At 44.3% G+C, this 27,524-nt stretch overlaps 2 protein-coding genes across 4 annotated transcripts in view; one reads left to right on the top strand and one right to left on the bottom strand.

Moving 5' to 3' along the window:
* The window catches only part of PRR5L (proline rich 5 like), a 60,655-nt gene extending 55,325 nt beyond the window's left edge, over window positions 1–5,330 (top strand). The window contains exon 9 of the mRNA XM_006269610.4: window positions 3,359–5,330. Coding sequence (XP_006269672.2) covers window positions 3,359–3,741 — 383 coding nt within the window. The 3' untranslated portion in view covers window positions 3,742–5,330. The remainder of the gene's footprint in view (window positions 1–3,358) is intronic.
* A 15,935-nt stretch (window positions 5,331–21,265) lies between these two features.
* TRAF6 (TNF receptor associated factor 6) overlaps window positions 21,266–27,524 on the bottom strand; it is a 36,117-nt gene continuing 29,858 nt past the window's right edge. For all 3 annotated transcript variants that reach the window (XM_019477220.2, XM_006269612.4, XM_019477221.2), the window contains one exon: window positions 21,266–27,357. In XM_019477220.2, the coding sequence (XP_019332765.1) occupies window positions 26,476–27,357 (882 nt within the window). In that variant the 3' untranslated portion in view covers window positions 21,266–26,475. The remainder of the gene's footprint in view (window positions 27,358–27,524) is intronic.

A 27,524-nucleotide genomic window follows, 5' to 3' on the forward strand; every position in this document is an offset into this window, starting at 1 on the left:
TCCCGAACACTGGATCATCTTTCTTTTTTGCTCCTCTGCTTGTCCTAAGAGAGATCTTCACCTGATTCCTTCTAGCCAAATTGTCTGCTTGCTGGAATGGGAGTTGAAGAGATCTCTTTGGGGCCTCCTCACCACTCTGAAATAACAGAGGTTTTCTATCTGCCTTTGCTGCTGTTCTTACAAACTAGCAGCTACAAGGGGTAATTGAAGGTATAGAATGCAGATCACTAAACAAATGAGACACACGTGAAGCCACTGCAAAATCTAATTTAGAAAAGTGGGATCATATGCTGGCCCAACAGAATGCTGCCATTCAGCTCCTTCCTCATCCCAGCTGACGGAAATAAATAATCTACAGTTTAGACAGCCCCAGCAAATTCCAGCAGAATGAGACACTTGGTTTGGTAAGTTTTTGAAGCTGCTTGTTTCTGTAAAAGCCTATTTTGCTTGGGTCTCTCTTCTTCTGTCATACCTTTCCCATTTTGCAGCATTCTACTGCATTTGACCCTTAACACCAGCTTGAGCATCACCTTGCAGTCTAAAGCACTGAGGACAGCAAGAAAGAATTGGTGAGCTGTGCTTCTCCAGGATTAGCATGCAGCAGTTTATTTGTGCCAGCAGCATTATACCACAGCTCTTAGCCAGGGGGAGTTCATAAAATTTGACTCTCCTCTCAGGCACAGGAGAAATTTGGCCACCATGTGCCTGGAAAACACCACAGGGAATGATGATAAAGGGTATATCTCCACTTTAGTGTGCTGTGACTGCAGTGTGACAGTGTAGCCTGAGAGGACCTTACATGCGGGTGCTAGTGGCAGGGTGACTGCTGCAGCCTTGCAGCTCAGCTTGGGCTTGCCCCAGCTTCTCGGGCTCTGAGCTGTGCTGCGGCAAATAGACTGCTGTCCTTGAGCTAGCTATTTTAGTTCGGTTCTTCTGTTTCTTTTCTTGCCCTAAAGACAGCTGCAAAGTAGTCATATTCACATACTAGTTTCAGCACTAGAGTGCTGAGAGGGAAGAGCGTGATCTGTTAAATTGCCCTCAAGCCTGCAGTATCTGTGTGGGGGTTAAGGACTCCCTGCTCAAATTCTGATCAGGCCTGGCACTGTTTAATTTGTGAGCTGTGACTAGATCTCAGCAGAGTTACTGTGTTGTGTAACCACAGCAGTGCAGAGCTCAGCCCAGACTACAAAATCCTGAGAAGCTGCATAGATACCTGGGCAGCCAGCCTGCTCCATGCTGCCACTTCTAGACTGCTAGCAGAACAGCAGCTAACTAGTTTAAAGCCACCCGGGGTATCCCTACACAAACCACAATGACTGCAATGTACACCTACCCTCTGTAGTTCTGCAGTAAACTTAGGGGTGGTGATTAGCTTACTTTCTAAAAATCAACTGAGCCATATCTTCTCTTGAGCTGAAGACTTCTGACTGGAGAGGCTTAACACTTAGTAATATTTAAGACCCTTTAAAGATGCTTAGAAGCTTGAATTCCATTGAAGTCAATGGGAGTGGTGGGTCCAGGTATTTAAGTACCAGTACTTGTTACTAAACTGAGGGACTAGTGCACTGGCTTTTCTCTCCCACTGTGTCAACCCTTGGGTTGCATTTCTTCGTTCAGAAAAGCAGAAGCCCTTGTGAATACTAAGGATGGTGAAGAGGCAGCTGTTGCTAATTACCATTGTGTCCTTTAGGTCTTGCCTATGGTAGATCAGCTTTTCTTCAAATAAAATGTCCCATCGCCTATTTGGGGGAGTGCTAGTGCAAGCCCAGCAGCGATAGGCAACAGTGCTGCAGCAGTCTGAATGGGGTTAGATGATACAATAGTTAAAGTGCAGTGGCCTGTCTACTCTAGTGCTCCCACCTCTGGTTACCCTCAACAAGCTGCAATCCTGGGATGCTTCAGGGCGAAAGATCCAGTGGGGATACACCTTTAAATAATTTTTCTTTCCTCCCTTGGAACATAGCTTGCTGTGGGGCTAGCTGGAGCCGGCTTCTAAAAAAACACACTTATTTGCCCATAATATGCCTAAAACGAATTTGAACATTCTTTTAAGCACAAAATGAACCTTTCCAAATGAATGTGTTACTGGCAGCAGCAGGGTAAAGTGTTGTCATAACCTGGCTGCTGCCAGTAGTGGATTTTTGGCTGCTCATCCATCCCTCCTTGTAACAATATAGAGTTTGTTGTCTGCCTTTCTTACTAGTGCAAGCTTCCAAGAGTGTTTCATAGCCATCAGTGCTTTACATTTTGTTATTCTTTCCCTCATGCTCTGCTATTTTCAGGTGGGAGGATTTTATAATGTCTCAAAAGCACTTTCTAAATATTAATGGATCCTCACTCCTCAGCACTCATAGGAAAGGGTAAGAAAGTTACAGGGAATGGCTTTATGTGCTTTTGAAATGCAGTCACCTCTGGGGTAGAAAACAACAGGTGTTCAATACATACAACAGCACCATTGCACAACAGTTAAGGGTAGGAGGTGAAGAATAACACTGGGTTCACTTAAGACTTGTTGAAGGAATGTAGTTAATGCAGTATGATATTACCTGAATGGCAATGAGCCAGGACACAAGTTAAGATCCCTGTTTGTCCTAAAAGTAGCTGAGTCAGTTTTGAATCCATGCCCCAGACTGCTGGGGGGTGCATTTTGGTAATGGAGTACTCCTTGATTTATTTTGCAGGCTTTGAACCTGAGTCCAGGCCAGTAATACCATCCTGTCTTGCTAAATTGCCCCAGGAGTTCTAAACACACACAGTCTCCTTCTTTACCTCCTGTTTTAAACTGTTGTTCAGTGTTGCTATGGAGTGTTGGATGCTTTCTGATCCCTGCTGCAAAAGTGGATACATGTTGATAGTGGGCAAGTATGGTATAACATGCACTAGGATAGTTCTGGCACCACAGGGGCATGTAACACCTGGGGAAAATGGTTTCTTCCTTGCACATGTGCCTGCCGTTGCCTCTGCTTGTGTTGTAAGTGTAGGATGCTTTGCATTGACTTCTCATGGCAGAGCATTTTCTAGAGCAAAGGGATGACCCCCCACCCATGCCTGGCAGAAGGGTCACAGCTTCTGATGAAGTTAGCTTTGACTCACAAAAGCTTATGCATCTCTGATTCAGTCAGTCTATAAGGTGCACCTCTACCTCGCCTTCTGCTTAACTTCAGACTAACATGGCTACTTATCTCTGATAATTGTGAGGGAGGGGAGCATTGAGACCTGTTGTAGCCCCACTTCCCCAGCAGGGGGCAACAGCTCTGCTGCTTTCACTTGCACATGACCTTGAGACAGGCCTGGCAAATTCAGCAGGGGGTTTTGTCCATGTTGGGATTACCTTTCCTGCTTCCTTTCTGTCTTCTAGAGAGGCGATATTCCAGATCCCGTGCTAAGACTGGTATGCTGAGCTACAACTCCCACATGATGACTGGTCGGCAGCCCAGCGAAATGGCTCTGACGCCACTCACAGAACAGGAGGGCGAGGCTTACCTGGAAAAATGTGGCAGTATCCGTCGCCATACTGTTGCCAATGCCCACTCAGATATTCAGCTTCTGGCCATGGCCTCCATGATGCACACAGGGATGGTAATAGAAGAATCGGATAGCAGTGATAACTGTCTCCTCCTTCAGCCCAGCTTCAGCCACCGTCAGTGCTCCAGTGAGCCCAGTATTGCTGACGGGCCAGAAGGACTGGTCACTGTGGACAGGCAAGAGTCTACAGAACTGAACTGCACATCTGTCGGCTAGGAAGGATCCTTCTGTGGGAGAAGAGCCATGTGCCCTAAACTGGACAATGGCCGTTGTGTTGCTGCTGGAAACAATGGAGAGAACACAGGCTTTGGGGACGGATTTGCTGATACCATGGGAATGGTCTGGGTTCTTTTGTCTCTTTGGAAATGTTCCAAGATTTTTATTTAAAAAAAAAAAAAATTTTTTTTTTTTTTTTTTTTGATCATTACTTTCCAGAATCATTGTCAGTGGAGGTACTCTCAGCACAGCACTTGGGGCTGCAAGGGTGTCACTGTTAAATGCCACTTTCTGTCTCCTGTAAGGTTTCTTATGCGGTGTTGCACTGCTTTCGCCTTGGGTACCATTCTGTTTTCTGTGAAGAAAATGAATCCCCCTCTTTCTCTCTGCCTCATTTATTTTTATTTTTTTTCCCCCTTCTCTTTTTCTTGTCATTCCTAACTCATAAAATGGAGCCCTATCCCTCTGAGTGCAGCAACAAGTAGAGGGGATTATGCTAAAAAAATCTCTTTTGGTCCTGCCTCGGACTGTGGGATGGTAATGACTGGGGTTGCATTTTTGTTTTATATTGTACTTGGGGATGAAACTTATTGCGTCTTGCAGAGAACTCAACCCAGATGCCTTGTGGATTCTGGAGGGAGAAGGGGATCTTCTTCTCTGGGCTCCTGCTGCGTATAGGGAAGGGGCCTATTCTGATGGCCTGAATTCGAAGAAACTGGAGTGGCAGATGACTTTTTCCACCAAGAGTCCATTGCCTATCCGCATGAGTAGAATATGATGCGTCAGGGGCCCAGTTCAGCCTTTATGCAAACCCACTAGGATGTGGGGTGAAACTCTGGGCAGAATCTACCTAAAGCTTTTGGAGTCTGGCAGGATGTGTACTGTCGAGAACGTCAGCATTTTTAGCGTTCCACCATAAAGAGAAACTGAAACTGGTGGTGTTGGAAAGGAAAGAGGCATTGTGGTAACCGAGGGTATATACCTGCATCGTGAAGGTAGCTTCAAATGCTTTTTCAAGGCCAGGCCTCCACACTTCTCACCCTAGTACTGACACAGCCCCCAGCTGAATCCCATCTTGTAGATTTTTATGAAACCAAAGAGCATCATTTGGGCTTTGAGACAGGAACTTCTTGCTGCAAATGGCAAATCTATGCCATTTTTCTGACCTCCCTTTTGTAGCTGGCTGATCTGACTCCCTTGTTTTAATCCTTATCTGTCCAATTTGCAGCTAGGTACCATTTTAAAAAAAAAAAAAAAAGAAAAAAAAAAAAAAAGCTAAAACTGGGTCGAGTTCTTAAGAGATGGTAGCATCTGTCCACAAAACATTGTACAGTCCTCTGTCTACTTCATAGCTATTGTTTGGTACTTAAATGCTGCTTCCATGAGAGTGGAGCCAACCTGCTCAAGAAATCCCCCCTAGAGACTCTGCTGATGTCTTGCTGATAAAACTCTATGTAGAATGATAAACCGAAAGGTGAATTGAAATACTGCTTTAAATATCAAATTCCATGAAAAAGGGAGCGCAACTCCACAACCTTCCCCAATAGTGGGTAACACAAATTTCTTAATAAATCTGTCCCAATACTGAACTGAAAGGTATTTTTACTTGCCAGGACTTGAATTCAGGGCTCTGTGTGAATCATGCCATAGTTAATAACCTTGTGTAAGACCTGATTCTGCAAGACTTGGCACATACCTTCATTCCTGTTGTCTCCTTGCCATCTTTCAGAGCTGGGGTTCGATGGGTAGAGGAAATGGAATTTCTTCCTCGGCTACTGGAAGCACAAGAAATTCTAATGTCGAGTCCTGAACCTGAGACTTTTTGTAAATGAAAGGATTGCTTTTCATCCCGTGTTTGAGAAATGCAGGTAGATATATTTGACAACGGCCTGTTCCTGTCCCTAGTCAAGGAGACTGGAATTTAGTTATGGGCTTTTGCCTCTGATTACCATAGGCTTGCTATTTGAAGAGCATGGGACTTAGTTGGGTTCTGAACCTGCCAAGAAGAATACCACAAAATGCAGAGAACCAGGGGAAGATGGGCACAGGTGGCTTTAAGCCAACTATACTTTAGCTGAATTCTGGGCTGGCTTGCAGGGGGTAAGGGGCAGGGGCAGGCTAGTCTCCAGGATAAATTTAAATTGCCCTCATAGTTATTGTAATTTAAGATGGCTTTCTCAGGGAGGTGGGGGCTGAGCCCAGAACCTCCATAGGATGCCTCCCACCTTGATGTGTTCCCTAATCTCTGAGAAGGTGGCAGCATAAGCCTGATTAAATGTGCCCTGCACTGCTCCTGCACTGAAGGAATCCTCTGGTCACTTTTGTTGCTTATATTATAGCCATATGCATCATCAGGTGCATCTCCCCACAGTATTTCAGATCACTTTAATAATGTTTCACTTTGTTTCTCTCTCCCCTCCCCCATTCTGCAACTATCAGGAACCTTTTTTGGTAGCAAGCATTATCCTCTTCATATAACTAAAATGACAAATGTCACTTGGTTATTCTGAGTATAAAACAACAATCCATTCCCCCTCTAGGGGGAGGAATTGCTTGAGGATTATGAACTCCAGTCCTGGTTTTAACTTGAAATTTTTTTATTTTTTATTTTTAAGTACCTACATTTCTGGTTGTTTTTGGTTTGGTTTGGTTTTGTTTTTGTTGTTTTAGGGTGTGTGTGTGTGTGTGTGTGTGTGTGTGTGTGTGTGTGTGTGTGTGTGTGTCTGTTACTTTGCAACAATTTGCACCAAGCCACTGTGACATGCACTTCCCCAAATAGTTTGATTTTTTTTGTAAAGATAGGTGAAGTTGTTGGTTCCATTACATAAACAGAACATGAGACTTAAGTAACTCTAGACGAGGATTGAGAAAAGTGATACTTATTGGGCCACCCCACAAAGGTTGAGTACACACAAGCGTTTACAAGTAAAGAGGCCCATGTTCCTTGTCAGCAGCTTATGTGAGTGGCCAAAAGCTCTAGAGTGACTTGCACTGATCTGAGAGAAGAGGATTTCATTGAGTGGCAGCATACAGGTGTCTCTATACAGGGCAGTAGCCTCCAGAAGGGTTTTCCTCTATTTGTTCAGTGAACGATTATTTTAACTGTGGGTAAGGAGCCTTGGGAGTAAAAGGAGCAGATGATAACCTAGACTACCGCATGCAATGTTTTAGCTTGTTCTGAGCTGCTAGAAAGGACCACTTTGATACCACAGTGTCCAAGATGGGTCCTGTCTACTCACAATCTTGTATGGACATAGCTTGTAGGGAAAGGAGCATTGCCAGTCAGCAACAGGGGGGGAAGGGGTCCCCCTGTGGCCAGTTGCACCAACCGGAGTGGTGGGGTTCCCTCTGCAGCCAATCGCACCAGTTGGGAAGCATGAGTGGTGCTCCCAGAAATGTCAGCAGCTCTTCACCTGGCGCCCTCACTCCCTGACTGGCACTCGCAGGGGGACAACTGGCACTCCCACCTGCCCCCCCTGCCTGTCACCTAAGTGGGGAGCATTGCCTGTCTGGGGCGGGGGGTACACCAACGTTTTCAGGGGGTGCATGTGCACCCCCACGGACCCCCTATGCATTGCCACTGCCTTGTTGCCAGGGCTGGGTTGGGTGAGTGGGACAATCCCACCCCACACCCCCTGTCACCGCAGCTGCAGCAGGAGTGGGGAGGGACATGCATGCAGTAGTGAGTGTGGGGAGTGGGGCTGGCGCAGGTGCTGCACAGTCAGGGCGCAGCACAGGATGGAGCCACGAGCAGCTCATCCAGGAGGCATGGTAAGGAGGAGCACACAGCCCAAGAGGGCATGGGGGGGCGCATGTCCCCGGTTCTGCCCACGGGGCAGGCTGAGGCCGGGGCAGCACCGGGCTCTTCCCAGCATGGGTGTTTGGGCCAGGCAATGGAAGCAGAGCTGGGAGCAGGGCTATGGGGGAAGCTGCAGGCACCCAAAAATTTACCATGGCCCCCACCAACCCACTCCTAGTGCTGCTGCCCGGCACAAACCCCTGCACTGAGAAGAGCCTGGAGCTGCCCAGGACCCAGCCTGCAGCTTGCCCTGCCCTGTGGGTAGAACTGGGGGCACATGCCCCCAGTGCCCTTCCGGGCTGCATGCCTGAAGCTCCCCTGGAGGAGCTGCTTGTGGCCACAGCCCAGCTATGCAGTGCCTGCCCCAGCACCATTCCTTCACGCACTGCTGGGGGGGGGGGGGGGGGTAGATTGAGGCCCCAGAGGTGAGCGAGGGAGGGAACACGGGCAAGAGCAGGAGCTGGGGAGAGTGGGGGACAAGTGGAGGCCTGGGGGACATGTGCTCCCTGGGCCACTGCTTATCCCACCACCCAGACCTGCCAGGGCCCCACTCCCCCCAGCCCCTGCTTCTACCTGTGCCCCATTCCCTCCCTCACCTCGATTTGCCCTGCCCTTTCCACCACAGACTTACCTGCTGGGGAGGTGCAACCCCAGATAATTTTTCTCTCTCCACCTCAGTCTGCCCCCCACCTTCTCTCCCCACAGACTGACCTGCAGGGGGGAGGGCAGTGGCGCAAGGTAGATTTTTGGGTTGACTTTTTTTAATTACAAAAAAAAAAAAATGATCTCCTACCCAAAAAAAGGTTGGAGACCACTGCTATAGATAAAGTCACTTCTCACCTCACTAGCTCTGTCTTCCTCTTATAAGATTTACTACCACATTCTTCTCATTTTAAGATGGCTGAAGTGGTTTGTTTTTTATCACCTTTGTGTTCTCATACAAACTCTGCCAAAGTCTGTACTATATATAGGCTTATTTAAGGGTCTCAGTTGGAAAGCTAATTATATTAGCGTAACATGCTCTTTTACTACCTCCCTGACAAGGCAAACTGTGTGGTTTTATTGCTAGCAAGCTTAGCTCCTCCCCATCTGCTGCCAGGATGGGCAGCAACCTATATTTAAATTTTAATTGTGCATCTGAATGCACCCAGGAAATGCCGTTGCTACTAATGCACTATTGTCACTGTTGCATTGTGACAACTGCATCAGAATTTGGAATGTCTGTCATGTAGCATTTGTCTTTCTCCTTAGGTCCTACTCCCTGCTGGTTGGGATCACTTTGGGAGTAACATTTGTGATGATTGCAATAAACATTGAATCCATGGACTGAATATTCTGGTTCATATGAACCACCTGTGTGTTTGCAAAATGCTTTCTCTCTAAATTTTTTAGCTAATTGCTTGTCTTCATTTGGTTGTAACACTTACAATTATTTATTTACACCTATTTTTAATTTTGCAGTTCTGTTGCAGCCTCAAAGGGACCTGTGGTTCCTCTCCTCCCGACAAAGGCAAATTTGTCTTGTCAATAGGTAAAAACCTAATGCTTGTTGAAACTTAATAGCACAGTTCCACCATTAGCCTCACTATAATCAGGACTGCACCCTCTATGTTTGGAGTGAAACTTGTCCAGCACAGCAGGCCCTGATCCTTCTCCTGCTATAGGCCCACCTAAAGCTGCCCTACCATTGGATCTTTCACATTAATATAGGGCAGATCTACATCTTGCCCTACAGTGATGTTACTGTGCTGTGCTTTAGTACTTCCTTTTGAAAGTAACTACTGCGCCATGTATGCAGCGCATGATTAGTTTTAGCTGCTACTTCACCAGAGCGGCACACTAAAATGGGGAGGGGGGGCTCTATGGCAAAGTAGCTGCTGGTCACATGTATATGTATGTGATCGCTACATCACCGTAGCACATCGTATGGTGACGTAGTGTGTCCCTACAGTGACGCAGGGTGATGTGTAGACACGCACAGACTACATATAGGAAGAGCCTGTTTATTATATACTCCTTGTCCATGAGAGAAGTAGCTTCTCCCCGGATGAAGAGACTGATGTAAAAATCCAACATTGATGAAAATACACTGGGAGGTCCAGGAAGAGAGAACCTCATCATGGAGCAGAACATCACGTGGTATAAATCAGCATAGTTTATCGACATGAACAGACCTTACAAGAGCTGAGGATCTTGCTGTTTTTAAATATAGTATTCTTTCTTTTCCCTCCTTCTAACATAGGGGGCTGGGGAGATATTTGTCTTGTAAGTACTTATGTGCTGGGGATAAGATTGAGGAGATGGAGAGTGCCTGACACACTGGGGATAGGGGAGATTTCATGCCTTAGAAAAACAGAGAATTATGACACCATGGCTAGATGGAAGCTGATATAAAATTGGGAAGGAAGGGTGAGGAATTTAAATGCAGTATCAGACTCTGGGTGAACAGGAAGGATTTGGGAGAGGAATAAGGCCAATTTATAACAGTACCAGCTGCATCTGAGTTCAAAGCAACAGCAAGAAGCAAAGGAAAAATACAGGTTTTCATAGACACTTTCTGTATCTGGTGTCCTCAAGTGGTTTCTGCTCTGGCAAATATCTGCTTTCTTCTGTCCCCATGAAAGGCTATGCTGTCCTGGCAGGGGATGGGTAAAGTACTCAGTAGCAAGGCCTTTTCTGATGAGGCAACAGTGTTCATGGTTGAGAGGGGTGTGTAGCTGGCCTGCTCAGTGTGGAGGCATGGAAAAGTTGGGAGGCTTCAAGGTGGTAAAGATCCTGCATCCCTCCCGATGTATAGCTATTTGGGGGCTGCATCAAAACAGCAGGAGGACCTGCTCTGTGTTGTTCTAGAATTGCATCTTAGATGTTACAACTGCCTGTTGTTGTTGTTGTCTCCGTGTGTTTGTTTAAAAGCTAGAGCCATGTTGGTAATTGCTGCTTTCTGTGGAAGAAAAAAACAACCTGTCAGCAGAGATCAGGATCCGCCTGATAGAGTGAGTGGAAAACAAGCCTTTTAACAAAGGAGGTCCTTGAGGACCACGGCTGACACTTCCACTGAATCTTACCACAGTTAAAGTCACCAACTGAGTCATGTCACTGCTGGAAAGCACCCAACTACCACAATATTCAGGGAATTTCCTAAAGGGCAGCTACCCTCTCATCAAGTACGTGGGATTTCGGTGCTCAGGGTTCGCACTACTCCTCCTTCCCAATGTTAATGGAAATTTTAACTGTTAATTCAAAGCGAGTGGAGGTGGGGTGGAACTGAGTGCTTTTCAAAATCCACCCTCTGCCCTCACTGCTCTGCCTTCATCCAAGCACGGATACAACACGGCAGTGTGTGGAGCTACCCCAGCTAGCTGAGGTCAAGCAGCAGAGCTGAGCTGGCACGGTGCTCTGCCTGGGCAATGTAACGTGCTTCTCAGCAAAGCCAATTAACTTTGGCAGTCTGCTCTCCTGTGTAGCTGCACTGCTTATAATAGTGTCTGAGCTCACCTGTTTAGAGCTAGATTGCATGTCAGTGCATGGCTCTGCATTTGCTATGTAAATACACCCTTAGATTTTTACCACCTCCTCAGTGAGAAAGCAGGATGCCTCAAGCCTTTTTAGCACTTTGAGAAACAGCTTTGAGTAAAGTGGTGCATGGACCATCACTCCTCTTATAAGTGGTTATACAGGGCACCTACCTTTCTATCTGCAATTGTAGCAGCTCTGTGCTAATGGGAACAATTGCCTTAGCTGAATAAATAGTACTGGGAACAGGTTTTCAGCTGTCTTCGAGTGCCAGCTAACAGTTGGAGACCAGCCAGCTCACAGTGGTCTAGAGTTAGACAATTAGTGCCCTGTGGTTTGGGTTTTTTTATAACTTATTTGACATTGTGCTTTATAAAGCAACTGCCACCTTCCACCTGGGGCTGGCTGTTTTCTGTTCTATAATGTGACAGAAAGGCATGGTTAAGACCTGATGTAGACTCCTATAGCACTAAATATCAGTTGCACCGATTTCTCTGAGGCTGTTTTCCTTTGGTAAACTAAAGCAGCCATGTGGTTTTCAGAGTAAAGGATCTACATATCTTTTATGCTTCACCTGTTGGAACTACTGTGGCATTTGGCTTCTTCCTAACCACTTGCATCTACATCAAAATTCAGTAAAAGGCAACAGTTGTAGCATATGTGCATCTTGCATGGAGTTTCTCTCGTCGGAAGAGAGCTTCCATCCAGCTACAGTCTTACTTAACTACCAGAATTGCATCAGCCCACTATAGGAGATGCTAAATGTGCAGTAGAATTAGTCACAAAAAACTGTGTGCTAGCGCTACTGTACAGTAGCACCAGTTACTGTGCACTACATGTTATTACAGGTACTAAACTTAATGTGCAGATGCACCCACTGGGTCACTGTGCTTTGGGCTGTGCTGTCACAGCATTAAGACAATCTGGGAGGATAAAGCAGTGTTGCCATTTTATTGGAGATGTAACAGAAGAGTCAAAAATTACTATCTGAAAGTGGTAAGCTACTGGCTATACATGATGATGTTGTGCCTTTCTGAACCATCTGCTTGGGAAGACATGGGATGCATATATTGACTCAGGTAAACAGGTGAATCCCTTGTCATAGGACCAGGTAACTGTTATGGAGGATTAACTATAGTTTATACTATAAACTCTATATCATTGCCCACATTCCTACAATGGCAAGAAAGAGAAGATCCTGTCACCCTGAAACAGAGTGGTCTCATCTGAAAGGGGCGGTTCCCATTCTTGCCACAATTATTCACAGCCTACATCTAAAGTCATTACCAATTTTGTGAAGTTTCATTTTGGTATCATTATAGTTCAATATTAACCCCTAATTATACTGAATGGGGTAAGGTTTATAGCTTTTCCAGTAGTAATTAGTATAGGCGAGATTGGGGGCTTATAATCATCGTAACATTTTCAGAGCTGCATTGGGCCATTCTCAAAAGTGTTCCTCAACTGTAAGCAGCACTAAAAATGTATCAGTCTTTAAGAAGTACTGATATTTCAAATTCTGCGCAAACTGATCATACTCCTAAAAGAGAGTACAAGCCATGTCTGAACTGCTCAAGATGGAAGTGCCAATATTAGCTGAGGGAACAGAAAGTGACTCCTGAATGTTAAGTATCAAATGGAAAACCATACACTCTGAGCTATAGCACATGCCTGTGATGGCATTTAAAATGATTTGCACCTGCTAATGGTAAACATGGCTTCTGGTTTTCACGATCTCAATTTGACATTACACATTGAATATTAATTTGTAAACAGTCTTTGGAGGTGGAGCGAAGAGTACTCTTATTGCAGTGTAATCTAAAAGTTTGGTAGTTTGGGCCACCAAGACCTCTGCTAAGGGGTTAGAGATGTGGGTTTGAACCTTCCCCTTCAGGCAGAGAAAAGTCTCCCACATTTGGCCAGTGAAGTAGTCAGTAGGCCATACAAAGATCTCTTCACCCCACTGGATTGCAAGGAAAGTGTGAGCTCTGCTCAATTCCTTGGAAGGCCAGCAGGAAAGGTATGCAGAGTCCTGAGTGAGGCACCTGACAGGTGAAATTTAAATTTTATCCCTGTCTTCAGGTTTGGGTAGTCCCCTCTTGCCTAATCTAACTTCAGGCAAGTGCTCACCCAGTCTGAACTCTTGGATCACATTCTGAGGTGCCTACTTCTCTCTGCCTTGTGAAGGGAGCATCGCTCAGGATTATAACTTCCACTCCAGAGACCAATCACTTGAAAGTTAAGCATTGAAGCATCCAAACCCTTTTATTGGTACTGTACTAAGGGATTTGCCCAAGGTCACACAGGATGTCTGTGCCAAGCAAGAGATTTAACTCTAGATGCCCCAGATTCAAAGGTAGTACCCTCTGGCTGTGATCATACTTCCCATATGGGCTGTTCTACGCTCAAGGAATGTTAGCACTTGAAGAGCAATGGGGTATTATAAAAGCAAGCCCCAAAACTGCCCACAGCACCTGTATTTTGGTTACCCCATCCCAGAGTCAGAGGGGCACCAAGCAAACCACTTGCAATTTGATACACTGCTTCCAATGCTGCTTTTAAGCTGCGTCGTGTGTAAAGCAGCTAGACCACATCATCTAGGCTAGGGGAAAGGCTAATGTGTCCCACATGCCACAAGTGCATGGGCAGCCTTTGCGGGTGGCACATGGGAGACTGGAAAGGGGACAGGCAGCACAGAGGGGATAAGGCAGAAAACAGAGCAGCAGATCAGGCAGGGAGTACAGGCAGGAAGCAGAAAGCAGAGCAGGCAGAGGAAGGGGACTGGAGTGGCACTTGGGAAGGGTGCAGACCGAGTTTGTGGCTTGACTGCCAAAAGGGTTGGTCCTCACTGATCTAGGCCATAGCTTAAAATTAGACACCCAGAATTTGACGCACCCAAAATTCAAGCCACTATTCAAAAGTTAAGTCTAAAACTCATTTAGATTAGTCCCACCTTGTATCTAGACCAGTTGAAGCGTGTAGGACTAATGATTTACTCCCATCCACAAAACACAAACATTGCTCATACCACGGGACTGAAAGTCAAGCAGAGGCATTTTCTTTTGAAAAATGCACCAATGTGGCTGCTATGTTACCTCTTCTATTAGAAGATCAGTGGCTAGTCCTTCTGAATTAAATTCCTATTGACACAGGGACACAATGTTTCTGGGAGTGCTCTATGACCCTCAGGCAATGTACTTAATGCCTACTGTCTCTTGGCTGCAAAACATTCTCTATCTGTGGTTAAAGACTTGATCTTTCATTTTCTGGATATAATCAATGGGGATAGTACAAAAAAAACTGTTATTAGGAAGAAACCGATTACAAATAAAAATAAATAGCTAAAAAGCCATAGTGCATACAGTTTGGGGGAATTTCCTGGCTTATTTTGTATGCACAAGTGCACTGAGTAAGTACATAAAGTAAAACATAAACTGCTAAAGCAATAGCTGTGCAGATCTCCCAGGTACACAGTATTTGCCGTTCAAGCTTGAGGACTGGACTGATGCTGCCCTCTGCAGCCAGCCAGATGCAGTCCTTGCAGCTCCATGAAGACTGAAATTTAACATGGAAGTCATTAACCTTGGTGTGTTGGGTGACGCAGGTTGCAGTTTTTGCTGCTCTGCCTAGAAGCCTGTAAGGATCATCTTAGTTAAAATGGTTTAATGGCTCATCCTTAATATTCTGTCATTAAAAACTGACAGCCATTAAAGGACTTCTTAGTCATCTAATCATTCCCATGCCAAAAGCACCTGTCCCCTACTGTATAACATCCAGTGTCTTGTCAGGCCACATTTTCTTTATTATTTATTTATTTTTCAGTCTATTGGCACATATAGAATGCTTGTCTCAAGCTCCCAGGCCAGCCATCAACATACAGCCTCATTAAGATGACACCAATAGGAACAAAACAACTGCCTCTCTGGAAAAGAGAGAGAGCCACCTGCAAACATTCATGCCAGGCCCTGTACCCAAGTGCCTACAAATCTGAACCCATCATACTGTCTAACCATGCTGCAAAACCTGCCCCCTCAATGTTTTTCCCCTCCTCGGTTTACCACGGAACAGTGGCAGAGGGTAGTATGTCTTAAGATATTCTTCCTAAATCATTTTTGTCATCACAGGATGAACTTAGTTCCCACTGCAGAGCCAACCTATGCCCTCAATGATGCTTGGACAGTCATGATGAAGAAAGCAGCACACTGCACAGTACCTAGTGGCATCAATAGATATAGATGTGCTGAGTACCCACAATAAAATAGGGAATTTTGACACTAGGAACAGGCACCCAACAGTTAAACATTCACTTTTGAATGCAAGGGGTTATAAAGAGGAAAGGGCAGAATGTGCCCTGAAAAAGAACAGGTACTATGTAATTGTGAGCTGGTCTGTAAGGATCAGAGATTCTTTTGATCACCACATCCTTGCAACAAGGGGTGAACCAGATTCAACTACTGCTTCTTCATCCACACAAATCTCCAAGCCAAAGGATGCTGCAGCAGTGAAAAAGAAATGCAGGTGATTGGACCCAAGTGGCAAGTAGATGGCTCTGTAAAATAATTGTTCCTTCTTTGAGTACTTGTTCCATTGGGTCCTACTAAGTGGCTGGTCAGCATATATATCTATGGAGAGTTGAAACAGCTAACCCTCTGCATCTGCTGACAAACACTACAAGTGACCCTTAGGACTTGCAAAAGAGCTTTCTTCTATAAAAGGAGGAGAAATGTGTCCTAAAGTTGAACGTGTGAGGTTTTCCTTCTCTAAGGGCATGTCTACACGTGCATTTAAGTGCACATAAATTTAATGCATATTAGCTTATTGCACATTAACACCTGCATGTCTTGCTAAAGTGCATTAACTCTGTGTGTGGACCAACCTGGGACTAAAGTTAGTCCCAAGTTAGTTGACACACACACAGCGTTAATGCACTTTAACACATCTACATGTTTGTTAATGTGCTTTAACTAGTTGCGCCTAAATTTGATACCTGCATTTGCAGGTATTATATTTAGGCATGAATAGCCCACATTTGCCATTTTTAATGAGCATTAAGGGTGCACACATGTAGACAGGTGCCCTTAATGCATATTAACTTAGGCTAATGTTCATTAAAGCATCACATGTAGATGTTCCCCAATAAATGAATGAGGTTACAGGACTCGGCAAGTTTTTGCCAACACAGCCCCTGCTACAGGCTACAGATTTTTGTGCACTGCCCCGTAGCTGCCGAGGAGCAGATGCTATGGAGGAAGGGACTACTGAATGAAGCAGGTGGTAGGACTCTGGGGATGCCACCTCCACTGCCCTGCCTGGCACATACTGCTAATTCCCTTAGCTGCCATGGGTTGGATCCAGTCTCTTCTCAGGCTGGAGTCAGCCTGTGAACTATGAATTGCCAATGCCTGGTTCAGGGGGAACACTAAGAAATGAATCTATTCAAATCAATGCGTTAGAGAGTCACTTCCTGTTTGTGAAAAGGCATGTAAGGACATCCTGACATTACCACTCAATTCTCGCTGCCCCTTCACCTGATGAAGACACCCACCAAAAATGCTGTTAGAAAGGTGATCTAAAAAGCGTTCTTCTAAAAGCCCAAGGAGGGATTCATTAGGCCCAGGTTACAATATTTCAGGCACAAGGGGCACATCTACACAAGATGCTTAAGGTGCAGAAGACTAATTCTACTGTGCATTAGCATGGTGTGGAAATGCACAGGAGATTTAGTCTTATGTGCAGTTGTGTCACAAAAAAACACCCGTTCATCTGTGCTGATGTGCAGTAGCGCCGATTACGGTGCATTAATAATGAATGCCCAAGGAGGGGAAAAAATAAATTGCACATGAGAGAAAACAGACCCTTGAGAGTTTTAGATACACCTGGATGCAAGAGTATGAATTTGAAGGGTGACAGGCAACTACTACTGCTAAATGAACCATAACACAGCTGACTGAATATTTGAAAGACATTGATAATCCATGATTACAAGGATAGATGCCTCTAAAGCTTGAAATGCAATTGACCACTCCAGAAATAAAAAATTTTGATTTACATCGGAACATCAGTCTCTCTTTGAATCTTGCACTTGTATAGAACAGCTCCTGCCTATAATACTTACCCAGCTGGTGTGTGTGCGCTGTCAGGTAAGGTGAGGGGTCTAGCTATAAGAAAAACAATAGACAGCTTAGTTGATAATACATCAAATAAGAATAATAGCACTAATATTGATAGCATCTGCATGGCTGATGCTATCAGTATTAGTGGGTTTTTATCTGGTTTTACTTTCCTGAAGACAAAGAAGCTTAAACAAGATCGACAGGAAAGCACATCATGTTTTGGTCCACGGGAAGGCAGTCTGGACTCATGCCACCTCAGGAACAAAATGCCTAGAACTTCTTGGTTAAAGAGGTCTTTAGTGAAAGTCTTTGAGAATCCATTCATAACTAGTAAACCATGTCTTGCTGAGTTTGGGGTACCAGGTTACTTTGAACAGCTCTTATGCATAGCACCACGATGAGACTGATTTGGTACTGTATCAGTTCCATAGTCAGCTACCTCCTGACAATCTTGCTCTACCTTCTCTGTTTGCAGTGTGGATCACCACAGTGCTTTCTATCAGAACTTGAAGGCTGAGCTTTTGGAAGAGAGAGAAAAGCTTTCCATGCCAAACCTGTGGCCTTGATTGTTCAGAGTTTGATGACTATAACTTTTGTCTGGGAGCTATGAATTTAAATGTTCTGCAAGTTAGGGAGGCCTAGAACACAAGTCTTTGGTTTTCTGGGCAAACGCTCTTAATTTCAGGTTCTTGGGCCCATGTCTCCTCCTGTACTTTATTACTGAGCTACATGCTGCTGTTGATAAGGGTGGTTAGGACATCAATCCAATAAAAAAGCCTTTAAAGCAGCCCTGTTTATGACACCTAGGCTCGAGACAGTCATTACACATAAACTGGTTTAGGTGATCAGAAACTGATTTAAACCTGTACTAGAACAGGTGCTCAGTGTACATAAACCAGCTTGAGATTGGTTGAAACCGGTTTGAGATAAACCAGTCTGGGACAGACATTGCATAAACCAGTTTCAGCCAAATCAGTTAAGTCTTGATACTACATTCAACCAGGTTTGAGATAAACCAGACACCCCCAGCATCTTGGCATGCTCTCAGAGCTGGGTGGGGCTCTGCTCCACAGAAGGGCTGGCCCCTCTCCTCTGTTCCCTAGCTGCAGCCCTAGAGACTGCCAGCTACTTCCCCCCTCCCCTCATAACTCCCTGCTAAGTTAATTTTGAACATTGACCAAGTCTCTTTTTTGGAGAATTGAGTTAAAGTGGTTAGAAGAAAGCAGCTCCCCCCCATGCACATGCATATGCACATGCTCCGAGTCAAAGACATTAAAAGTTTGAGATGCGGGCAAGTCAGAGGAAACAGAGACTAGAACCCATGGTCTCACCCTGCTGCAGAAAAATCTATCTTACTGAGTCACAGCCGTCAGCTTTACCTGCCTTCTGGCCCAACATATTCCTCATTTGGCTGCCCAGTGGGCTTACTTTAAAGACATCTGGAGAACTCTCTGGGCAGCATTGTATCCCCTGGCCTGGGAAGAGCTCTAACAGCAGGAAAATGAGATGCAGGTTCCAACCCCTTTTTGGGCAAGGTGGACCTATAACCTGGGTATCCCACTCCCTCTGCAGATGCCCTAATCCCTAGGCTAAAAAGATCCTTTACTCCTATTCTTCCACAAAGCATAAGTGGTACATGCTCAGAAGGGTAAGAGTAGGTATACATGTAGAAAGTTAGTAAGATCTATTGCAAGTACTCCAGAAGTCTATATACATAGGACTGGATAAGTAGCATTTAAGCATAGAAAGATGAAACAGGATGTGGACCTTTAGCTTCTTTTATGTATGTGCATGTGCACTTCAAATATAGAAGCTGAGTACTTTTTTCCAGAGGAAAACCTCAACTGACTGACAACTTGTAATAACACGTACATGAACGACGCATGCCCCTGGTGGCTGGGGGAGCATGGTGGCAGGACCACAGCAGTGGTAAGCAGGGAAACTCCCGCAGAAGCTGGCAGCACTGTCAGCGGTGGGGAGAGAGGGTGGCGAACGCTGACCGAGGGTCGGCGACCACCTGCAGCATTGGCGGTAGCCAGTGGGGATCGCGGACTCCCTTTTTGTAGGGAGTACACATGCATCATCTAGGTGTCACCCCAGACCATGTATATGCCTGACTGTTACAACTGAGAGATTCCAATGCAAAAGCTCCCAAAAGCCTTCAGAGGAACCCTTCAACTTTCAAAGAAATCTAAAGGCCTACAAACACTTAAGATTATCATTAAAAATGCAGTTATTCACATGCAGTAGGGAATATTCTGCTGCAACTCATTACTTTTCCTGAAACAAGTTCCAAGCTTTGCAGAAACAGATACATTGAAGCTGCATTTCTCAAGGATCAAACAATTTAGATCACTAAAGAAATTGGTGATGCTCTTTCTAGATTTTAAACTCTGCAGGACAACAAACAAAAACAAACAGACAACAAACCAACAAACTATGATTGGTTGTCCTATAATACCAACTATATGCACAGAACTTTAATAGAGCAGCAAGAGGGCTGTGCATTTTAACATCAGTGCTTGGTTAAACACCTTGGTCTTTATCATCAAATTATCTAAAGTTGCTCCTGCTTTTTCAGTCAGATAACAGTCCTCTCTTCTTAAATAGTGCACTGCTTAAAAAGTTGCCCAGGACTAATTTGGGGTTTAGCAACTAACTGTACTATCAGTTTGTAATATATGAACATTTTGGCAATTGGCTGAAAGACAGACACTATTACTTATAACAGTTTCATAGGAAAGCAAACCATTGCACAAGAACTGAGGCCCATATCACAAACTCTTTAATGTGATCCAGGGGTATAGGCTGTAGCCATATTAGTCTAAGGACATAGGCAGACAAGGTCCTTTGGGTAAATCTGGTATTTTTTATTAAACCAACTCAAATAGTTGGAAAAATTCTTCTTAGCAAGCTTTCAGGTTTAAAAACCCTTTGACAGGCTGAGAAAGCATCTGCAACTGGTGTGTGCTCTTCCTGGAAGGAACAAATAGTAAAGAAGCCAGAGGCTGGTGTGCATGCAAGAAAGCCAGTCAATGAAAATGTAAATTGAGGAGCTAAATCCAGTCATGGCAGTGACCAGCAAGCTCTGGGGCAGCAATTAAGACTTCACTTTGGCAACACAGGACCAGTAGGTGAGCATCAACTCCAGCCTCTCTGGCTGTACTGCACATAAAAACAGCTCAGAAACATTGGTTTATGGGTTAGCAAGAGCAAACTGATTCAAGGTTTCAAGCATGATTCAAGCATTCAAGTTTTAGGTTAGAGCTGTCCAGAAAGTGGTTTCCCCCCCACATACCACAATTCCCCCTCCCACCCCTCTTTACCCTTACAAAAGGTTTTTATGACAAGTGTCTGAATTTCAGATGAATAAGGAGTCCCAAAGATGTTCAACATAACCCCCCTCACTGTACAACACTAAATGGCTTTGAGTACAGAGAGGTTAGATTGCTTCCTCCAGCAAAAAAACAAACCCCTAGGACAAAAGGCTTCAAAAAGGTCTGTAAGGCAAATGCATCCTTGTGAGACTAGAAAGAACACGACAGTATAGACAGAGACAGTTAAGAAGAACTCAAGAGCATAATGTATTGTCCTTTACAACTTTGATACATGTCACATGTATGCTGCATAGGCATTGCTAGGATCTCCCCTTCCCCCCGCCAAGATCTCTGAGCTCAAGGGTCTGAGATGTGGGTAAAGGCACTGGAGTAAGACTGTGAATATAAATAAGCATGCAGAGGAGGTGGTGCTAAATTGCAGATTTAGCCCCAAAAAGGACCACTTCCTAATGTCTGTTTTTCCCATGGCTACCTTGCCTTCCATTCACAATCATGCACACCACCTCTTCTCTCACAGATGACAAATTCAGTCCACCAGTTTATGGTAACTACTGACATGGGTTATTTAAATTTATTTTTCAGCTTCTTTTGATTTTGATAGTTGTAATCAAGAAGATCATGCACCATACGAGTGAGCCAGCCCTCCAAGGCTTATTAAGAGCTTTGCAATCGGCAAGTTTGGAGACTACTATGCTAATTCATTCTAGATCCTTTAACTAGTAATTCCTCTAGGTAGTCTTAGGTATGAATATAAATGCAACTTTTACTGCAAAAGTTTAGTTTATTTAAAAATATTGGTCAGAAATATGGCTGTGCATTAGTTATAAAATATATTAAACATCAATCTATCAACACTTCTAGGAAACCAGGAGCACATACATAATGATTTGCATTCAAACATGACAGATCATAACACCAACTATTATTCTGCACCAGAGTATCAGTATATTTTATCATAAACAGTATGTAATATAATCAAAACCAAAAGGCTACCCTCATCTTATTTAATACCAAATTTAAATCCCTCAGGAAACAGGACCATTGGGTTTATAGGCAGCCAATGGAAGGAGTCTTTCCATCTTACAGTTATGACCATATATACACATACATATATAGCACTGGTAACTGCCCCTGCTTCCCACCCTGCAGGGCGACACCTTGAGAGGCAAAAAGAAAGCTGCATTTGCAATACATTATACTGGAAAATGCAGACAGCAGCAACATGGCAAGCACGCATGTGTAACACACATTATGGCTGTTTGAATTTATAAATATACTTCAGGTCTTTAGAGAGACAACAGACATTTAAAGGAAAAGGAAATTAAAACCTGCTTCTAAAATCATAAGATCTGATATATTTACAATACTGTAATATGCCAAGATGATCATAAATAGAGAACGTTGTGTCACAAAGCCTACATTGACTTTGTGTCACAAAGAGTGAAGCTGCAAACTAGGGCAGTCAACACGTTGCTTCGCATTTGATTTAGATGAGCTTTATTCCAGAATTTTTTATAAGTTTGCGGCAGTTGTGGTGCACAAGCTCTTCTGCTTCTGGTCCTCAATCTCTCATGTTTGATTCTATTCATCACAGCATAAATGATTTCTCAAAAGAAAAGTTAGATTCTGGTAGGGTAGCACGGCTGCACAAACACTATACACCTCAGCACAGAGTTCTCACTTCTTCAACAATAACAATCTCAAAACAGTTAAATAAATGACATTTCACAATCAAGATATATCTGAGATGGCAACTGAGTAGTTTAGCACTTAAATTGTATTAATTTCGATCCACAAACTGAACTTACATTATCATGCGTGACATGCAAAAACAATTCTAGAACTGCAGCTAGAGCATTTGTAAAAGTCAATCGGATGAGTTAATTCTGTATTAGCAACTAAAGATGATTAAAAGAAGTAATCTGACTTGTTTAAGGGTATCAGCTCTGAATGTCTCCCATGTAAGCTTTCTTTGTGGTTGCATCAGTCCTGTACTGAGTTTAAACTCTACATTAGAAACTTTAAATACGCAGAAAGTACAATATCAGCAGTGTTAATGATCCACGGGCAGAGTATAATGTGTCACACGCACCATATTTCCTACTTCTATTAGGCTTTGTCATTTACAATACTATTCCAATTTAAATAATAAAATCTTACATATTTAAGAGAACTATCACCAAGATGTATATTTCTTAGGTCAAAAAGTAGAATATTTTAAAAATCAGCTTATTATACTTGTAAATACAAGAACTTTTGTAAGACTCTCTCACCAGATTTAAAAGGATAGTGTAAGGAGACTTTACAGACCTTGGATTATAAACTGGTAGATGTGTTAAACAAACTCCATAAAGACTGCTATAATAAGAGGCACAGGCATTGATACTTTAAATCACAGCTAAGGTTATCAAACAAAGGGGAAAATGGAAGGACAAGGTACCAAAAATCTGTTCAAAATTTCCCTCTCTCCTCATCTCCAAAAATGTATGACTCTATAAATGATAGTTGGGAAAAGGGAGAGAAATCTGTACTAGGACACGGAGGACAGTTCTAAGGGGAGAAAACGAATATGTCTTAAAATACTGTGCAAGTGATAATGCAGCTGCTTTACATCACCAGCTGCTTTACATACTATCTAGTTTGGCCCCATTCACCCTACCCAGCCAAACTTCTTAACAGGAATTCAGAGGGGAGGTCATCCATTTAAATACAAAAGACCCCTACATAAATAACAAACAAATACAGTTAAATAGCACACTCCCTTCAATACAGACTCAAACAAGTTGACTGTGTACAATACTCACCAGTACTCCAATTGTCAAGAGTGTCTATGTTTGAAGAGTACAGCCACCGAGTGGCTACACCAGTGTTCCTCTACCACTGGTAGGTTCCAATTACTACCATGTTTTATTTCATTGAGACACCATGAACTCAATGCTCTGCCATGGCATTTCACAATTATGATCTTAGAGAAACAGGCAAAACATAAGTTGTGATAATATAGCACGTCTTACCCTACTGGGGTTATTGTACATTAACTGACTTTCCTTTCCAGTGTGGGCTTTTTTTTTTTGGGGGGGGGGGGGGGAGGGGGGGTGTTGCTTAGAAAACACCCAGTATTTAAGTTACCCTTACCAGGATCTGCATAATTAGTGACTCGGTCAGACTGCACTTGGAAAAGTATATCCTGAGCTGATTGGAGATATGGGTTTAAGTACAGTTTAAGTCTGTCTTTTGCCTCATATTGTCCAACTGTTTACACAGTCTTCAGAAGAAAAAGAAAAAAATTTTTGTTTTTTTTCTTAAACCTATAGAAGCATGTACGGATAACAAGTCTAAGACTATGAAACTGGTAAGTTTCTGTAAAATGTTAAACTCCATTAGCACCAGAGAACTTAAAGACTTTGACTGCTTAAGATAAATAATTCATACAGCATTCAGAAAAATCAGTACTGAACCTAGATAATGGGTTTTTCTCGGGACTTTTAATGAATGTAGTGTTTATGAAATGTTTTACTATGGATGCCAGAATTTGGTAGTTTATTCTGTGAACAAGTAAGCTTCCCCGCACAGTAGTATTAGGAGACTACAAACCTCCTCTTTTTTGGGAAGCAAGTAGGACTTGGCTATGTCCAGGAACACTGTCTAATCAGAGTCAAATGCAACTGTTACTTGTTGAATGGGCAACTATCTACTGAGAACTAGTGAATGAACCAGCCATTCATTACATGTTCACTAAGGCACTTTGTGCCACCTGCATAGGAATGATTTTAGATCTTTGGTTTAAATTGGGTGCATGTCATGTGTGATCAAGGGAAAAACTTTTTAAACCACTCAGAATATAGCTCCCTCCTCTTCATACACTCGTGTAGTCAAAACACAAAAAACATATTTGGCATTAGGATGAGCTCCTAACACCACAGAAAAAATGGCCTATAGTCATAATGAGCCAACCTGTCCATCAGCACTTTAATGTAGCTTGGAACAAGAATGTCAGCCACGTGTTTACAAAAGACTGACAAAATTAACTAATTAACAAAAGGCTAAGAAACTGATAGAGAAGTCTGGAAGTCTTGGCTTCAGTGAGCTCAGAACATCCAGCAGAAACAAAAATCTCTTATTCTTCTCTAGGGCAGTACTGCATAAGATGTTGTACTTGGATTCCTATTTAACTCCACTCTGTTGTCATTATCGCCAGGTTTGAATATTAAAACACTCACTAGCCTTGGCAGGAGGAAGGATTTCTGAATAGCATAATTTCTCAGACATCCAAGCATCTATACCAAACGTTAACTGGTATTTTCCAGGAATGGAGAAGGCAGATCTCTCTTGTCTTACCTAGATGCTGTGCGGGCCAAATACTAACCTCACCTCAGATTCCAAGAAGAGCATGGTCAATTCCCTTGCTAAGCTATAAGCTGAAGTTTTAGCCTTTCCTTCCTTTATTCTTGCCATTTGGATTTTATGTCAATTCAGAAACTGTTTGAACTCCATGGTAAAATCTCTCTTAAGGTCTGTAGCAAAACAGGGCTTGCTTTAATAGTTTAGGATGCTCTCTACAGGCTGTATATGTAACATGTATCACCTAGGCGTCTAGGAGCAAGTATTTCTACCATCACCACCACCAGTCAGCAGACCCATTTTCCTCATGGCAAAAAGCATTTAATGAAATTCCTCTGCAGAAGTTTTAAGTTTGAAAATGTATCCTTGCTCCATTCAGTTAGCTTAATAGGTTAATAAAGAACAATTGCAAGTAGTTAGACATGACATATCAAGAGGGTAGTGGGAATGGAATCTAATATGAAAGTCAAACAGGTTCTATTGGGCAAAAAAACAACCATGCTGTCCTGTAGAGAGACACTGTTTCAGTCATAAAGTCTTCTCATGACGTTTTTTTACATTACTGGAAAATCTCTTTGACCATATGTTTTGTCCCTATAGACCAGGGGTGTCCAACCTTTTTGAATGTGGGGCTGGATCATGAACTTTTTATCACCCAGTGGGCTGGCGAGCCATATTCAAAGACATCACAGGAAGTGGTATATCAGGAAGTGATGTCATGTGACCTTTGACACCAATGAAGTTGCAGAGGTTGACATGGTGCTAGTTGACATGGCATGCATGCCCAGGTTAACATGGTGCTGCAGGAGCCGCTTGGCTACAACTGGGTTGACCTGGTGCTGGAGAAGCCGCAGGGCCAGGCCGGGGTTAACTTGGGGCCCGCTTGGCCTGCCAGTGCCATGCCCAGGTTGACATGGTGCTGCAGGACCCGCCTGGGCAGAACCGGGTCGGCACTGGCCAGGAAAAGCAGCATGCAGCTGAAGCAGGCTTCCTACGTGCTGCTGGGGACGGGAGGAGGCCGGCCAGGTCTGCACCAGCCAGCAGAAGCGGCAGCGGAGCTGTGTGCTGCTGGGGACTGACCGGTGCAGGCTCGTCCCATCCCGAGTGGCACACGGCTCCGCCAGCGCTTCTGCTGGCCCGTGCAGACCCGGCTGGGCTCCTTCTGTGCCCAGCAGCATGTGAGAAGCAGCCCCCTCAGGGCCTCGTGCGTGGGCGGCCGGGCTCAGAGGGCTGCAGCTCCAAGGGGGAGACTGACCGGGGGAGGAGGCGCCGCCTTGCTGTGAGGCAGGGCAGGGCAGTGGGGCTGGCTTGAAGCAGGCATATGGGGAGGCAAGCGCGAGCCAGCAGTGTCAACGGCCGCTGCTTGGCCTCCCACGCGGAACTGCTCCCCTGGGCCCTGCGGGGGTAAGCAGCTCCCCTCCCCTGTCTGCCTTGCCGCGGACCACCGCTGCCTGCCTCGCTGCAGGCCGCTGCTGCCTGCCTCGTTGCGGCACCGCGGGCCGCTGCTGCCTCCCTTGGGCCAGATAAAATGGCCTGGCGGGCTACATGGTAGCCTGCGGACCGTATGTTGGACAAGCCTGCTATAGTCTGTTGTGGAAGGGAAACAGAACTCTTTTGGTTAAGGTACAGACTACACCACACCATCAGTACTACGAGGCTGAAATCCCTCCCTCCGGAGACTGTTAAAATCTAATCGTGTTACAACTTCACAGCGCACAAGTAGAGTATCATCTTTTACAAAGGTTCTTTGTTTCAGAGCTTGCAGGTGCATGAAAGTCACGTAACCAAAACCCTTTGGGTTGCGGTGGATTGTTGGTCTCTGGAAGGCTAGCAGCTCAGGTTTGGCTTCCATTACTTCTTCATGATTCAGCCTTTCAGGTCCTTCTGATTGATCCAGAATAGAAAGCCGTATGGTGCCCTGGAATGGCCAAGGCAGATAGCTGTCGTATTCCCCTTGCATAGTATGGACAAAAAGGGATATAAAGTTAGCACAACGCTGAGCATTTGGTAGCTGGATATGCAGACGCAAACACAGTTTGTAGCCAGGTTTTCCAGTGTAGAAGCCAGGGCTGTGTGTCACAACAGGCCTTTCTTCTTCTTGGGCTTTCAGAAGTGAAGAGAAATTCTCAATCTTCCAGATATAAATGCCATTACATTGCTGTGCCTCCATTTCAGCAACTTTCCCCTCTAGGTTTCGGATAGTACGTTTGAGCTCAACCATGTTAATACTCTGAGTTTCCATTTTAGCAATCAGCTCTCTGATTTGGTGATCTTGTCTTACCAAGCGACCTTCCAACTGCTGAATGGTCTCCTTGAAATTCTCTACTTCCGGGTTGCACTCATATGGAGAAGATGAAGGGTGGGAGAAAAGGGCTGGCTCAAAGGATGGGCCATTGGAGAAGGATACAGGAACTGTGGCAGTCATACTGATACTTCGGAGAGTCTGAGCCATCATTCTCATGTGAACCTGAGTAAATTCCTGCATGTGGCGTGCCAATTCATTTCTCTGCATCTAGAGTTTAAAGAGATGTGACGTTATGAACATAACAAGAATTAGCAACATTTCATGCAAATGAGTCGCAAATATGTGGCTAAAAAAAAAAAAGGCTGTACATATTAGGAATGTGGTCAGTACTATCAGATACGATGAAATTGAAGACAAGCTGCAGAATTCATAAG

This window comes from Alligator mississippiensis, chromosome 2 (genome assembly GCF_030867095.1).
Source record: "Alligator mississippiensis isolate rAllMis1 chromosome 2, rAllMis1, whole genome shotgun sequence".
Classification (NCBI taxonomy): Eukaryota; Metazoa; Chordata; order Crocodylia; family Alligatoridae; genus Alligator; species Alligator mississippiensis.